Here is a 14004-nt window from a genome sequence, read left to right as displayed (position 1 = left end):
TTGCAAGGGATCAACATCACATGCATTATGCTGATGTCATTATCAATGTGCTTAAGCATCTGCAATATTAAAATATTAGACTACTGCCATGACAATAAAACAGCAGTTTAATGGGAGACTAAACAGCTTCTCATGTTTTGATCAAAACAATACTGACATACTGTGGCACAAAATTAGTATAAATAGACTTTATTGAAGTCAGTACCTTTGTACTGCGGCCGAAGATTGTGTCTACATAAGCACAAGTTGTAACATTTCACAACTTCTAAAAGGAATGTCAACAATTACAACGATCATGCATACCATGGTCGATAATCACATTTTTAGAAGCATTTTCAACCATTTCTAAAGAAATGCTTATAACATTGTTATATATAGAACTACTTTCAATAAACTGCAAAACATTGATCAGCTTTTCCAGTATGAGCTACAGTGTCAACACAAAAGGGAGGCATAAATGTTTAATTTATGAAATCAGAATGGAATATTTACTGTAAAGAAAAATTAAAAAGCTTTCAAATAAAGGCCATTATTGAACCAAAGTGAAGAGCACAACTTGAACTTTGAATCCTTTCATCTCTTAAAGTTGTCCTCTGAGCAACTTCAGTTCAAAGCATAAATTCAGTACCGTGAGTATTCCTTGGACTGAAGTTTGGCAATGATGCGATCCAACTGTCTCTTTGCTTCGCACTGTGGAAAATTGCTCACGTCATAATATTGAGGGGCAATTTTCACCAGCCTGTCAAAAAAGGAAGATTTTGTTACTAATACTCAAACTTTAAGATGCATCCTACAGAAATTCTACAACTGAGGGAAACAAAGATTATCCACTAGTTTCAGCTCACCCTGTGATTGTAGGATTAAGGCAAGTTTGCACACACGCGTTCAAATCTCACTCCCACCCTGTGCAAGAGCCCAAGTCCAAAGCAAAAAAGCACCCACGTGAGTCCGGTGGGATGCTCCCGTGCAGACCCACAGAGCTGCTGCTGCAGCATGCACCGCAGCGGCCCACGCAGTCAGAGCTGCTGCTTCCTGTCAGAGTCCCCAAGCCCCAGAAGTCCACCCAAATACCCGTCTGTGCCAGAGCACAGTGCAGCCTTTGCTGTTTTAGGCTTGAAAATGCAGCGAAGGCCACAGGATCCTGCTTTAGGCTTCACAGCACTTGTTCAGAAAAAAGTTTCTAAGGAAGGATTCAAACACCTATTATTTTCCATCAGAATACTACCGACAACACATATACACTACGTTTTCCAGCTTATGAATCTTTAAACTTTCTGCACAACTTCAACAACAACTGAAGAGCCTCCCGTGTCCCCAAAGCTTACAGCTTGGTGGTTTAACTACAGCCTTAACGAGAGGCAAGACAATTCAGATCTCTGCTTGCCTGCAGAGGATCAGGCCTCCGATTTCCTTGACATAAGCTCTACAGACAAAGAACTATCATGACAAGACAGGTCATACCAACATTACCACTTCTTTCCTTCCTATTTTAAGGCAGCACCAACCAAATCCTGTACGGATTCTTCTGGAAAAATTAAAACACTTATGCCAAGAGAGGTCCTAGATCTTGAGAACAGAGGCATCTACCAGTTATCTTTCAACTTCAGGACACAAGCGGGTGCTAGGACCTATCCCCGAACCTCGCAGCTCCAAGCAGCTCCTTCCCAACCGGCTTATTGCAGTAACTGGTTTTAAGTCAAGCATCTCTCTGCACACTGCAGAGCCTGGGCACCTGAGGGCCACACACAACTCACACGAACAGGAACAAGTATCCACAAAGAAAACCCTTAGTCATTGACAAGATCTCAAGTCCATGCTATCGCCATTCCCCAAACCACTGCAATAATATTAGCTTCAGGAAAAGTGAAAGGCATTACCTCAATTTAAAAAAGGAAAAAGAAAAAGTAAGAGCTTTACAGTAGGTCACGACTGTTTCAAGGCTTCTGGCTTACCATTCTGGCTTGATGTCTGTACATGTCTGGATGTAATTCTTTGTTGTAAGGACAAACTCATTACAGAGCACCCATTCCGGTTTATGGTCAAGAACAGTGGAGGGATGCAGCTGCACCACCCGGTTATCTTTTACTGTTAAGTAATGCCCTGTTCGTTCCAAGTGCGCCACCTAAGCAAGAAGAGAGTCTTCCATTAATACAGGCAATTTTTAAATGAGGCGATTTCAAGCTGACTGTTAAGTGTTCTATACAAAATATTACATCTTTCAAACCTCATCTAAATTTGGCACATTGCTTGACCACTTCAACTAGTCAGGTTTTTGGTTTGGTTTGGTTTGGGTTTTTTTTGTTTGTTTGGGTTTGGGGTTTTTTTTGGTTTTTTTTTTTACAGACTCAGTCAAGATGCCAGATGTTTCTGCCAACTGCCATGGTAAGTGTATATTCCAATACACAGTTCAAGCAACATACAAAAACAGTCACCCAAAGAGAAGAACCATTATTAGAACAACAGCAATGCAAACAGAAATATTGGAAGGGACTATCTACTGCACAGGTTTGTGACATCACGTGAAGTCAACTGTGGTCTGTTTCAAGCCCTTCGCTGCAGTAGCTACTATGGGACCAGTAAGCTACAGTGCCGTCCTCTCAAGTTTTCGGTAGTGGTTTTACTGATGCACATATTATTCTGCAAATCCTCTCACACAGTGGGCCTGAAAAAAATTATGTTAGTCCAGTAAGAATGGGAAGTTAGTATGTCAGAAATAAGCACAGTCTTGTTACAGCATGATCTTCAGAACTGCAAAATGTAGGTTCAGCAACACACTTCTGCTGTGACCTTGGTGAAAATCAATTAACCTCTGACTAAGCTTCTTGCTCTATGAAAGGGAATAATGCCGACCTCACCAAGATGCTCCGATACCTAGCTCATTAGGATTTGGTAAAGCAGACAGCCTTAGAAGGATACCTATCCTCTGTAAGAACAGTTAACGGAACAGGTAACTGAAATTAACCTGTTGATACTGGTAATTCAAGGTGACCTTTATATACACACACAAAAATACTGTGAAAAGATTAAGGAGGACAGACAATGTCTGAAAGACATTTTTTAATACGATCATCATTAGCTGCCTTGCTTTAATGTAGACTCTGTTCTTCCTTGTTTTCTTAACTCCTAGGTATACCTAACCTTTTTTTTGGTGGAGTCAAACATAAATTCCATCTATTAGACTAAAATCCCAGGACTTCTAAAGAATAGCTACCTCAAATTTTAAGTCAGAATATCTCTTTAGTAACAAATCACTTATTCTGAGCGTGCTTCTCTCTTGTATTTTATGACTTTAATATCCAGAACATGTTTTAGGAGTGGAACAAAGTATTTCAACAGTCTTTTCACCCAAGATTTTAGAGATTACACTGCTACCTTATTTCGTGCCTGGGGAACCAACAGAGGCTCTTTTAAATGGGGATTAACAGCGCACTGTCTGTAACAATTTAGGCTTAATTTCATCCAACTCAATCTAACGTTTGCAAAATTAAATAGCACTATAGCTGCAAACCAGACTAGACTAGAAACTCATCTGTCACAGACAATCACATATGTTGCTGTGGGATTATGCCTTTTTTTTTAAAAAAAAAAAGTATTTTTTTTTCGGTTGTTTTTTTGGTTTTTTGGGTTTTTTTAATCAATTTCATTTTTCAGATCAAGAGCACAGCATGCATACAAAAACATTTAGGTGCTTTATCTAGGTTCTTCCTATAAAAGGACAAAATTAATTTATTTAGGTTTCATTCGAGAAAACAGTGTGTTGTTAAATTTAAATCAATATCATTTACCTTTAGCACCTCAGTATCACTCAGGTTGTATTAAAACAGTGAAGTCTTATCATCTAGCTTTCCCAAACACACCATTTTCTTTTCCCTGTCATTTATAATTAAAGACCTGTATTTCCTGTTTACTTTGTGTAATTCTGAACTAAGTGAAAAGATTCTGAAATAACTAATTAAGCGTACTCAAAGAAAAAGAAATGCTACAGAAAAGTACAGCTAGGTCTTGATTTCCAGGGAAGGACAGGGACTGCAATAACCTCAGTTAAGGAAAAAAAAAACAAAAAACCAAACACCACAAAACAAAACCACATTTCTTTAGAACATGGATATCAGGGATAAGTCACCTTTAAGTGGTTACATACTATTGCAACTTATTTCAATCCTGAGCTACAGTATTTACCCTATTTGGAGGTTTCTATCAAGTACACTTGTTAGCGCACGGGTTGGTGGAGAGCTTCAGGTTCAGTAAGGGCAACACTCCATCATGAAACACGCACGGTGAAGCGATGGCCCCACACCAAGCCATGATGATCTAACTGCCGGCTACTACATTTTCCTGCTCCCTCCTGGCCTGAGCTGTTTCAGCCCAGCTGACAGAGCCAATTCTGCTTCTTCTCTGAAGGTGTAAGAGGTCTGCCAGATCACCACGCTAAAAGAATTCAGAATGGGCTCCGGCAAGCACCAAGGCTGACGTAAGGGAGCGAGCAAGGACACACGGGAGGCAGCTACACGCTTATGCTCCTTTGAACGTCTGGCACACAACCCATTCCAGTGCCTGCAAAATAGATTGTGGCGATTGGGCCAGATGTCCTCCACAGGCCCCTTCCAACCTCAACCACCCTGTGACTCCCGGGCATTTTTCAGAGCGTAAAAAGCAGGAGCTCCCACTGAAACCACAGAAACATACAAAACATGTCTAGGAAAGGGGTTCCTTTTTCCACGAGTAGTGGTAGGGAACACTTGAACCCTGAGATCATCAAGGAATCAGCCTTAGTATAAAACATTTACGAATCAGTCTACCTGACCAAAGAATGGGGCTGTAAGTGGTGGGAATCACTATTAACACTATTGACTACACAACCTAAGGAGCTACACAAGCACAATTCCTAAAAGGATCGTAAAGAGCCAAGCCAGCCCATGCATCTCTGCAAGAGGTGGCTCTGCAGACCAAGAAAGCCCTCCTGCTGATGTCTTAAGGGCAATCATAGGGCGTCTATCAACACAACAAACCCACACGGAAACAGTGGCCACCATGGCACGTGCCACTATAGGGAAAGCGTTTAGTTCAAGTTGTCATAACAGAGGTTTCAAGGATGTCGCAACTTTATTAAGAATGACACACCCTCCTCTGAAATTTTAAGTGTGTTGGTGCTTATTTATTTTCCACCACATCATTGAACCTCGAGAGCCCAACCAGGGGATCTTTAGTCAAACACTGTAAATCCAAATACACTTAAAAGGGCAAAAGCAGGATCACTATCAGAAGATCCAGCCTTTTTTAGATTTAAGGGTACAAATTTCAGCAGGCTAGTCTTGATAGTCAGTTTAGAGAAATTATTGTTTCTTCTCTTTTTGAAAAAAAAAAATTAAATGTTAGCGTGCACCAAAGGAACAATGTCAGTTGCTTGGGATTCTCAAATTTCTGCTTGCAGAGCACACAACAGTGTTTCTGAAGCTATTAAAAAGTTTTAAGCTGTTCTTGATTCTTAGAGCAAAATGAATACCATTAAATGCACTGGTGACCACCTGTGTGTCATGGGTTTATTTTATTACCGTTCTACTATTGTAGGAGCCTGATTATGTAAAGACTTCAAAAAATATTCATCATTCTGTACACGAAACAGCACCAAAGACTGAGTAGTACCAAGATTTTAATTAGTAGTCCAATCATCTCACATCTAACTTCCCAAACAGCACAGGTCATTTAATTTCATCCTCTGTAGTGACCCTGATACAGCCTGTGTTTGACTAAGACCTATGTCTTCCAAAAAAGGTTCCAAACTTGATTTGAAGATACCACAGGACTTTGTTCCACCTTTAAATTCTGACTTAAATTTTCAACTATCAATTCCTATTCTGTCTTTGTTACTAGATAAACTCAACTTCAAGACAACTGGTAATATCAGTCTCAAAAAGAAAAGTCGCTAAGATGACCCACCTTTAAGATACTCTGGCATTTGCCTGCCTTTTCCAATTCAATTCAAACCACTTCCTTAGCTCACTTCCTGTAGTACAATTATTTTTTGCTTAGTCTTTATCATACAGTTATTTCAGTTACATGTCTACTAGCACTTTAAAAATGGTAAGCTTAGTTTTTCTACTTCTGTTGAGTAAATAATCCTCTCTACCTAGTTCTTGAGTTTTGCTGCCAAAATCACAATTGCGTTACAGTTGTACAATTTTCCAATTTCTCCCTTCTTAAGACAGAATATGTCTAGCACTAAAGTATTGAGAAAGCACTACTTCTCTGACGTATTTTATTTGCAGTGAGCTCTATTTTATATCTACTTGGCATATTCTACTGTGTGATCTAGAAATAGCTACTGAAAAATGCCAATAAAAGTTTTCCATTATAAAATCTAGAAGAAACTGGGGACATAGCACACAAATGTTATAGGACACTTAATTTCTTATCAATATCTATTCTTCCAGAAGCTTTTCTACACAGAGAATTGTTGGCAGTTCTGAACTATTTTACTATTCCCTTTGCTTGTCTATGGCAGGATTTACTGGAATTCAGGTCTGTAATGAAATATGAAGGGCAAAGAGATGATTCGTCACCAGCAGAATTTCCACATGTATCAGTCACTGACACACAACTGAAGGCAGGCAAATTTACAGCACTGAGTAGTAATTATATCATTAGTATTATTTCAGTAGTTAATACAGGCCCACACTGTCTGACATCAACCACAGGCCTTCAGGAGTACAGAAATTCCTGCATCAAAATTCTGCAACTGTTTTAGGGCACTAGGCAACTACCGAAGTGTAAACCAATGCAGTCAATAAGAACTACTTCAGAACAATGGCTGCTGCTGGTTTTTCCACTTCACACTGCATTTTTAAACTTAAAAAGAATTAGAAGGATCAACTTCTGCCGTGTGGTGCCCATAGACATTATGGCACCTTACACGCAGACTTTCTACTGTAAGCGCACACACTGTGCAAGTGCTCAGACTTGGAATTCCATGCATGTTCTGTACTAAAACCACAAATACTGATGTATGCATTTCACTACTCAGGTTTTCTAAACAGAAGTCCCCAAACGCCAGATCCTGAATATCTGCTTACAGACTACATTTTTAAGTACTTCAGTTGCTGGCAAATGACATGTCTTTTAAGTATTTACAAATTTTTATAAGTTCTCTACTGAAGGTTACTCAAAGCAACATGGAATTAATGAGAGAAGGGTTGACAGTCAAGGTCAAACAAGTATCACACTATCATGGAGGTTAGAGTGTCAAAGAAACCCAACTAAAGTGGACTCAAACACACCAAAGGCAAAGAGAAACTGCTGAAATGGCTTCCACTCCAAATGCCTTCAACAAGTCCACCATACCTGCTCTTGATTCAGCCCAAAAATTCAATTAGGCATTTTGAGTGAAGTGGGTAGTAAACAACTATTGATGATGGAAGCCCAAGACGACTTCTGGAAAGGCCTTAATTTTAATCTACGTGAGCTTACTACTCTATTCACAGCAAAAATACTTAGTCGGATCTTTAACTTCTGAGCAGTAGAGACCAAAAAGCTACCTACACCAACAGCGCAGTTCCACATCCATGGCAGGAAAGCATCTATTAGAGGAAGAGCTTCACTCCGAGTAACATAAACCGACAGTACACAGACCTCCACAGACATGCCCTCCTATAGCTCCAAGCCAACAAAGTAAGCCATAGCGTACCCTGCCAAACAGAAGCGCAACTATGGCGGCGACCAGACCTGCCTCAGCCAGGTGGGGACCCACAAAGACGGTTGGGCAGTACTGTTCTTTGTCTTGCAAAACATCTACAGAACTAAAGGTGTAGGTGGGAACATGTACTAAGGCGCCCCCCAAGAAAAATGAAGAAAACATGTCCCAAAAGCAAGGACTGAACACAGTGACTGACTAGCCTGCTTGTCGGAACGGTTACAGCAAGTCAGTCTTTAGAACCATTTTAATATTTAAAAGCAGCCAACAGCCCTAATCTCCTATTTGCATTACAGTGAAATGCAGTTGCTGACATTGCTATCCCTGTATTCCAAAAACATATTTCTGCTACAGCCTGGCTGGCTCAGCCCTGAGGAAGGCACTGTTTCCTTGGGGGGGGGGGGGGGGGGGGGGGGGGGCGGGGGGAGGTGGGGCGTGTCAGTGTTTAAACATACATGGTATCCAAGTCTGTGCCCCAGTGAGGATGTGGTAAGTGCGTGCCTGCCAAGCTGCTGGCCATTCTAACCTGCATGGCACTGACCAATGGTTCCCTTTCCAACTGGTAAGCTTTTGTGTTCAAGTATCACTAGAGCGTGGCTCTAGTGGAAAAATTAGGAAATGCCATGGGAACTAGTCAGCCTCTTCAGGGTAACAAGGTTGTGTTCTCCAGGAGTGAGATACCAGGGTCTAGCAGAGGTCTTGCCAAGATGCATCAGAATGCACGTTTGCTAGGAAAAAATATTATCGCAACAGTCCAGAGTCAATGCGGATGAAGACTTACTCCCATTTACGGTTCTGTATGCCTGGGCCTGCAAGAGCCAGCAAAGGGACTCTTCTAGCCTCAGGGACAAATGTTGAAGAGAAAAAAAAAAACAAACCAAAACAAAACAAACCAACCAAACAAAAAAAAAAACAAAACAAAAACCAAAACGCCACAGCACAAAGGGACTACACAAAAAAAACAAACCAAACACAACAAAACTGAAACCCCAACAAAGAAAAAACACAGCCTGCATTCTAGCTTGGAGGCATGCTTAGCATAAATGCAAAGCATCCAGGAGGTAGCAGCGGAGACTGGCTTCCATACCATCCTGGTTCAAGAGGGAAACCAGTTACAAAAAGCATACATCCTGAGATTACACACCTGCTCCAGTACTCCAGATGTAATTTAAAAGTGAAATATAAATATGGAAAAGTATGCTAAATACTCTTCTATAAGAATTACATATAATTAATATTTATATACAACTATACTTCCCCTATTTGTATCAGATTACAAATAATTTAAGAACTACATACTCTGCAGTTACTTTCAAGTGTTTTATGAAGTTACTTCCTCAGCTATTCAGAAGTTAGCGGTCAATTCCTGACTGATCATGCCAGAAACAGTACTTTGATACTAGTAAGATTGCCTGCCACTTCTCTTCCAAATACGATCTTACTTCAGAATGTACTACTTGAGTAATGACCAAGCAACGTGACAAAGACTAAGTGGTAATATAGTCAGCCATATATAATTTAAGTAATATTCATAAAGTTTTGATAACTTGTAATAACCATACTAACAGAAACATTAAAAGCACATAAACACTGAACTATGCTCCCTCCAAGAATGCACACATACCTGCATGAAATACCCAGTAACTAATGCCTTTCTTATGTTGATGTAATAGTCTCTGCTGGTAAAGTCTGTGCTTCTACGAGGCAAATTAAATCTATCCATCATTCGTGACAGCTGTTGGCGTACATTGTCTGCAGACATTAGGGACCTGTAGTTAATGAAGTTGTCATAACACCACTGAACCGACTCATAATCTGCAACATTAAAAAACATGAATCAAAAATGAGTATTTCATCCAATTAGAACAAGTAAATAAAACAGCCACAAACCAATTGATCAGTCAGATGAACCAGAAAAAAATATCCATAAACTTTACAAATGACAACAGCTCTTAGTTTATTCAGCCCATTTCTTGCATTAGATAACTTGCCCAAATTGTTTTCTATTCAGGAAGCGTGTGGTCAGGACAAAAGAAAATTAGCTTTTTTTCCCCCCTCGCCAACATAATATACACACAACACAACCACTGATGTTTTGCTGAAATACCACACCAATGCATCTCACACATCTCAAAAATCACATCCTGCAACTAGAAATCGTCTTCCAAACCTGCAGTGTAAAACATAACTGAGCGTAAGGAATACTGCACAACCCTTAACTGTAGTGTGCAATGAACACACAAGGAGATTGTACGCAATTATACCGTATTTGAGAAACAAAACCCTCCTTAAACTAAGCATTCAAGTAACAGTTAAAAGCTATACAAACAGACTAATCTAACACTAAGTGTGATGCACCTCACAGCAGTTTGAGTAACTGTAGGTGACTGGTAAAATGCAGCATAAGTAACAGAATTCTGTACTCCCAAGTTACTGTTTCTACTCCTGACAGCTCTAGTAAGAAATCGGTTAAGACAGCAAGCCTAAGCCATTCTGTCAGGATAAAAAGCTGCATATTTAACCAAGAATCCCAGTTCTCCGTACCAATTCTGTTATTTCGCAAACAATGCTCTTCTAATCTTTGTCAGTTTAATAATCCAACAAAAATTAAGACGTAAAGTATCTCTTGTAGAGAGACTATTCTTTGTTTGCATTGAAAAGAAGGAAGGTTACATGATTTGAGGAGAGTTTCAGTTTTTCCTGCGCTTTATCTTACAGAATGTATTTTAAATGAAGGAGGAATCCTGAAGCTCTTGCACACTGTACAGCAGAATAATGGTTGAAGTACCACAGCACGTTACTGTCTGTGCCATTGGAACTGTGCATTTTAGATGACCCATAACTGGTTTACGTTGTTCTAAATACAAACAGTAGCAGTATTTTGCATTCTGATCCTGAATCCCAGAAATACTACTCAATTTCACAGTGAAACTGAACAAAAGATTATTCCCCAAATAACTCCATCGCTCAGTAGCCTGTCCATTAAAGCAGTGGCTTTCAGAAACATGCACGCACAAAATGTCTGCAAGACACACTGGATCCTGTTAAGTGAAAAGATAATGGAAAAAACAAGCAACAAGTATCTCCAATTCACAGGTGTTTAGTAGAAGTTTCTCCGCTATTGTTTTAAACAGTTCTGAATACTTTTGTTTGGACTTCTATTCTGAAGATACCCTTATTTTGGATTGCCACATACTGATACAGTGGTAGAATGTTTCAATGCAAAATTTCTACATCAAAGCTGCAACAGAAAGGGGCACAGTTCTGTTTCTTTTTACTTAGGGTGAAAGTTGCTTTTGGGTTTGCTTACAGAAAATGCAGCAGGAGCACCTAATTTAACCTGGTTGGCAGTTAAGAGTAATCTTTTTACTTACCACCAGCATAAGTCACTGTTAAAAAAGTGTGCCACCTACATAGTCATTTTTCAAGAGAACTCCTACCTTTACCTGTTCATTCCCATCTTTTTCTGCACATTTTTCTCTAAAATCCATACACAGAAATGAGGTAAAAGGAATTTATCATACGGTCCTAAGCTAATTCTCGTTGCTGCATCACGCCTTTGCCTCTCAATCCATCCCAAAGCCTTATTACAGAATTCCTAACTATAGTAAAAAGTTAGAATTAAAAAGGTTTTGGATATAGGAAACTGCTCTTCTCCAAATTCACAGTATTTTCTGCACTTCTCTCTGAAAAATTACTAAGCAATTATGCAGATTTTTCTACAATTAATGTCAGGTAACAAACTTCCAATATTTCTTAATTACAGGAACAACACTTAGTTCTTTCTGTCCAAGCTTACCTGGCATTGATTTAAAAGCCTGGCTTGTCTCCATACTCATCAGTTTACTACATAATCTCTTGGCTAGTTTTTTGCTTTTGTTTCCCTCCCTCAAAGGAAAGCAGCACTTTAAAAAATAATAATTTAAGATTACGACAGAATGGCTCAAAAAACAAGCCCAAGCCTTTCAACTGCCCTTGGAACCCAGGAACGACAGCTGGCAGCATAAAGTACTACAAATAGTTTTGCTAAAACAGGTATGCACTTACTTTGTTTGAAAGCATGGTAGACATTCAGCAACGTCAAATGATCTCCATCTATGTGGGCAAACCTCATCTTGGCTTCATCTGCTGCTTTCTTTGCTTCCGTGGGGCGAACAAAACACTGTGGGACTACACAAGGTTGGTATGGGCCCAACACAAACGCCCACATCGATGAGTCACGCATTCACAGACAGAGGAACAAGGCCTAGCTAGGTCAGTTCACAGAGCACAGGGCAGGGCAGGATGGCCTCCAGCTGCATCTTGGACTGTTTACTACCTTGATTTGGCACATCAACACCTAACCACATCTGTAAGACAAGAGGGTTTCAAAGCTGCAGAGTACCTGAGTATTTTAATAGAACTATATGTAGGCATCAAAATCTCTAGTCTGAAGGCCATCAAGATTGCTTATGTATACTGGAAGGCTAAACAGACCTTAGTTCAAGACCCAGTGCTGATAGCTCTACCAGGAGCTAGTATCCCATGTAACAAAACACTGTCATTGCAAGTGTGCTTTCTCAGCAAGCCTCTACAGAGTGAAGAAGATAGTTCTGAAACTGTACTGCACTAGCACACTCTAAACAAGCACAGGTTTTACCACAAGTCCACTAGTGTGTTCTGTCTAGTAGCAAAGTCAAGTCCTCTTCCCCAGCTGGTATTGTTATCGGCACTGCTATACAGAAACATGTGAACAAAGGTATTAATAAGTCTAAAGGCTGTGACGGCAGCGGTAGTGGTGGAAGGTTAAACTGTCCTTTGGCACTACTTGAAAGAAATAAAAAAAAATTAAAATTGCAATGTGATGAGCTTTCTCTATCATTATATTCTCTTACGTAATTCTGACTCAGTCTGACTTGAATCCAAAAATCATGTTTTAATATTCCCTTTCCAAATACAGACTACCAAAGACCACAAATAGTACTGAGGCCAACTTAATTCACGGTCCGTCAACATTCTTACAGGTTTGTAGTAGCAATACTAATTCACGAGATGTTGAAAGCAGTTACAAGAGATCTTCACTTTAGAGAGATCTACAGGAGAAAAAAAAACCAGTTTTGTTTTAAGTAGGTGTAATTTTTTTTAAAGAGGCTTATTTCGATAAAATTTGTTCTAAATAAGATGCTACAAATCCTTTATCTTTTTCCGGCTGCTTGGGACTACATTAGCCCACCAGCCTCATGAGAGCACCACTTTGCATCTCATCTGTCCCTAACACAGGGCCTTTAGGGGGCATTACATGGTTTTACTTTATTTTATTCTTGAATTCCCATAAAAGCTCCAAAACACTACACTTGAAAAATATGTTGAGTAATGAATGGAAATTGAGAAAATAAAATAAACACTGCAACAGTGAATCACATGGTAACAAATCAAGAAAGACCAATGCATTAAAGAAAATGGAAATGCAGGTGCAAAATAAACACCCTGTATTTTGGGTCCTGCATTTGAAAACAGAAATGATAAAGTGTATTTTAATTTCAAACTCAGACTAACAAAAGCAAATTCCAAATTATTCTATCACTGGCTTAACTCCCTGTTTTGAATAAGTCATAGCACTTTCTACCCCACAGAAAACAAACAAACAAACAAACAAACAAACACTGTTCTCAAAATACAATCATTTAAACTACTAATTTATTCGACGCTATTCTCTTTTCTGGTACCTAGTTTTCCATTCAGTCCAAGCTATTAATACAAGGATTGCTATCCAGAGCCTGACAATCTTTATGTGGACTTGAGGCACCGTAACATACAATCATACTGCTGGTTTTAAAAAACTGTTTACTTTGATAGTCCTCACAAATACGACGACTATGATTTTTAAGAGCAGAATTTTAGTTACAACCCATGCATTAACCAACTAACCAACTTCAACCAAACTAACTTTTTTTTTTTTTTAATTTATTTATCATTACATTAATTGTGCCTTAAAACAAAAAGTGTATCATGGCCTGGGAAAAGGTAAATATAATAAAAAGGAGTAAGACAAATCAGCTGAAGACCACAGACAAAAATACAGACTTACGGTTCTATAGTAGAGACTGGGGGGAGAGGGGGGAAGGGAAGAGAAAGACAGGCACCAACCTACCACCACCTCCGCCATTAAGCCTACCATTTAATTAAAAAAAATTATTATGATTCTGCCCTGCCCATCTGCTCTGAGTCTGAACAATCATAACTCTGCAACAAACATTTTAGCTTGTTCTTAAAAACTTTCATATAAATATACTGTAAGGCTAAACTGAAGCAACAGATTTTACACTTAGCCAAAACAT

At 39.3% G+C, this 14004-nt stretch overlaps 1 protein-coding gene across 1 annotated transcript; it reads right to left on the bottom strand.

Annotated features, from left to right (window-relative positions):
• Nucleotides 1-621: 621 nt before the first annotated feature.
• Nucleotides 622-13832, bottom strand: LOC147413512 (ATP-dependent RNA helicase DHX15-like). The gene is made up of 5 exons (XM_086478738.1): nt 13818-13832; nt 11735-11849; nt 9312-9502; nt 1953-2122; nt 622-739 (listed from the first exon to the last, which is right to left on the bottom strand). Exons 1-5 carry the CDS (start codon nt 13830-13832, stop codon nt 622-624), a joined length of 609 nt encoding a protein of 202 aa, XP_086334864.1.
• Between the last annotated feature and the right edge of the window lie 172 nt (nt 13833-14004).

This window comes from Leptosomus discolor, chromosome 27 (genome assembly GCF_034619465.1).
Source record: "Leptosomus discolor isolate bLepDis1 chromosome 27, bLepDis1.hap2, whole genome shotgun sequence".
Lineage (NCBI taxonomy): Eukaryota > Metazoa > Chordata > Aves > Leptosomiformes > Leptosomidae > Leptosomus > Leptosomus discolor.
The sequence above is the reverse complement of the archived record's forward strand: the minus strand, read 5'-3'. Positions and strand labels throughout refer to the sequence as shown.

Coding starts and splice junctions, on each gene's coding strand:
- LOC147413512 (XM_086478738.1), bottom strand. Junction 9,503..11,734: donor CTACCATGCTTTCAAACAAA/GTAAGTGCATAC, acceptor TTAATGTTGCAG/ATTATGAGTCGGTTCAGTGG. Junction 2,123..9,311: donor TTACTGGGTATTTCATGCAG/GTATGTGTGCAT, acceptor CTTCTTGCTTAG/GTGGCGCACTTGGAACGAAC.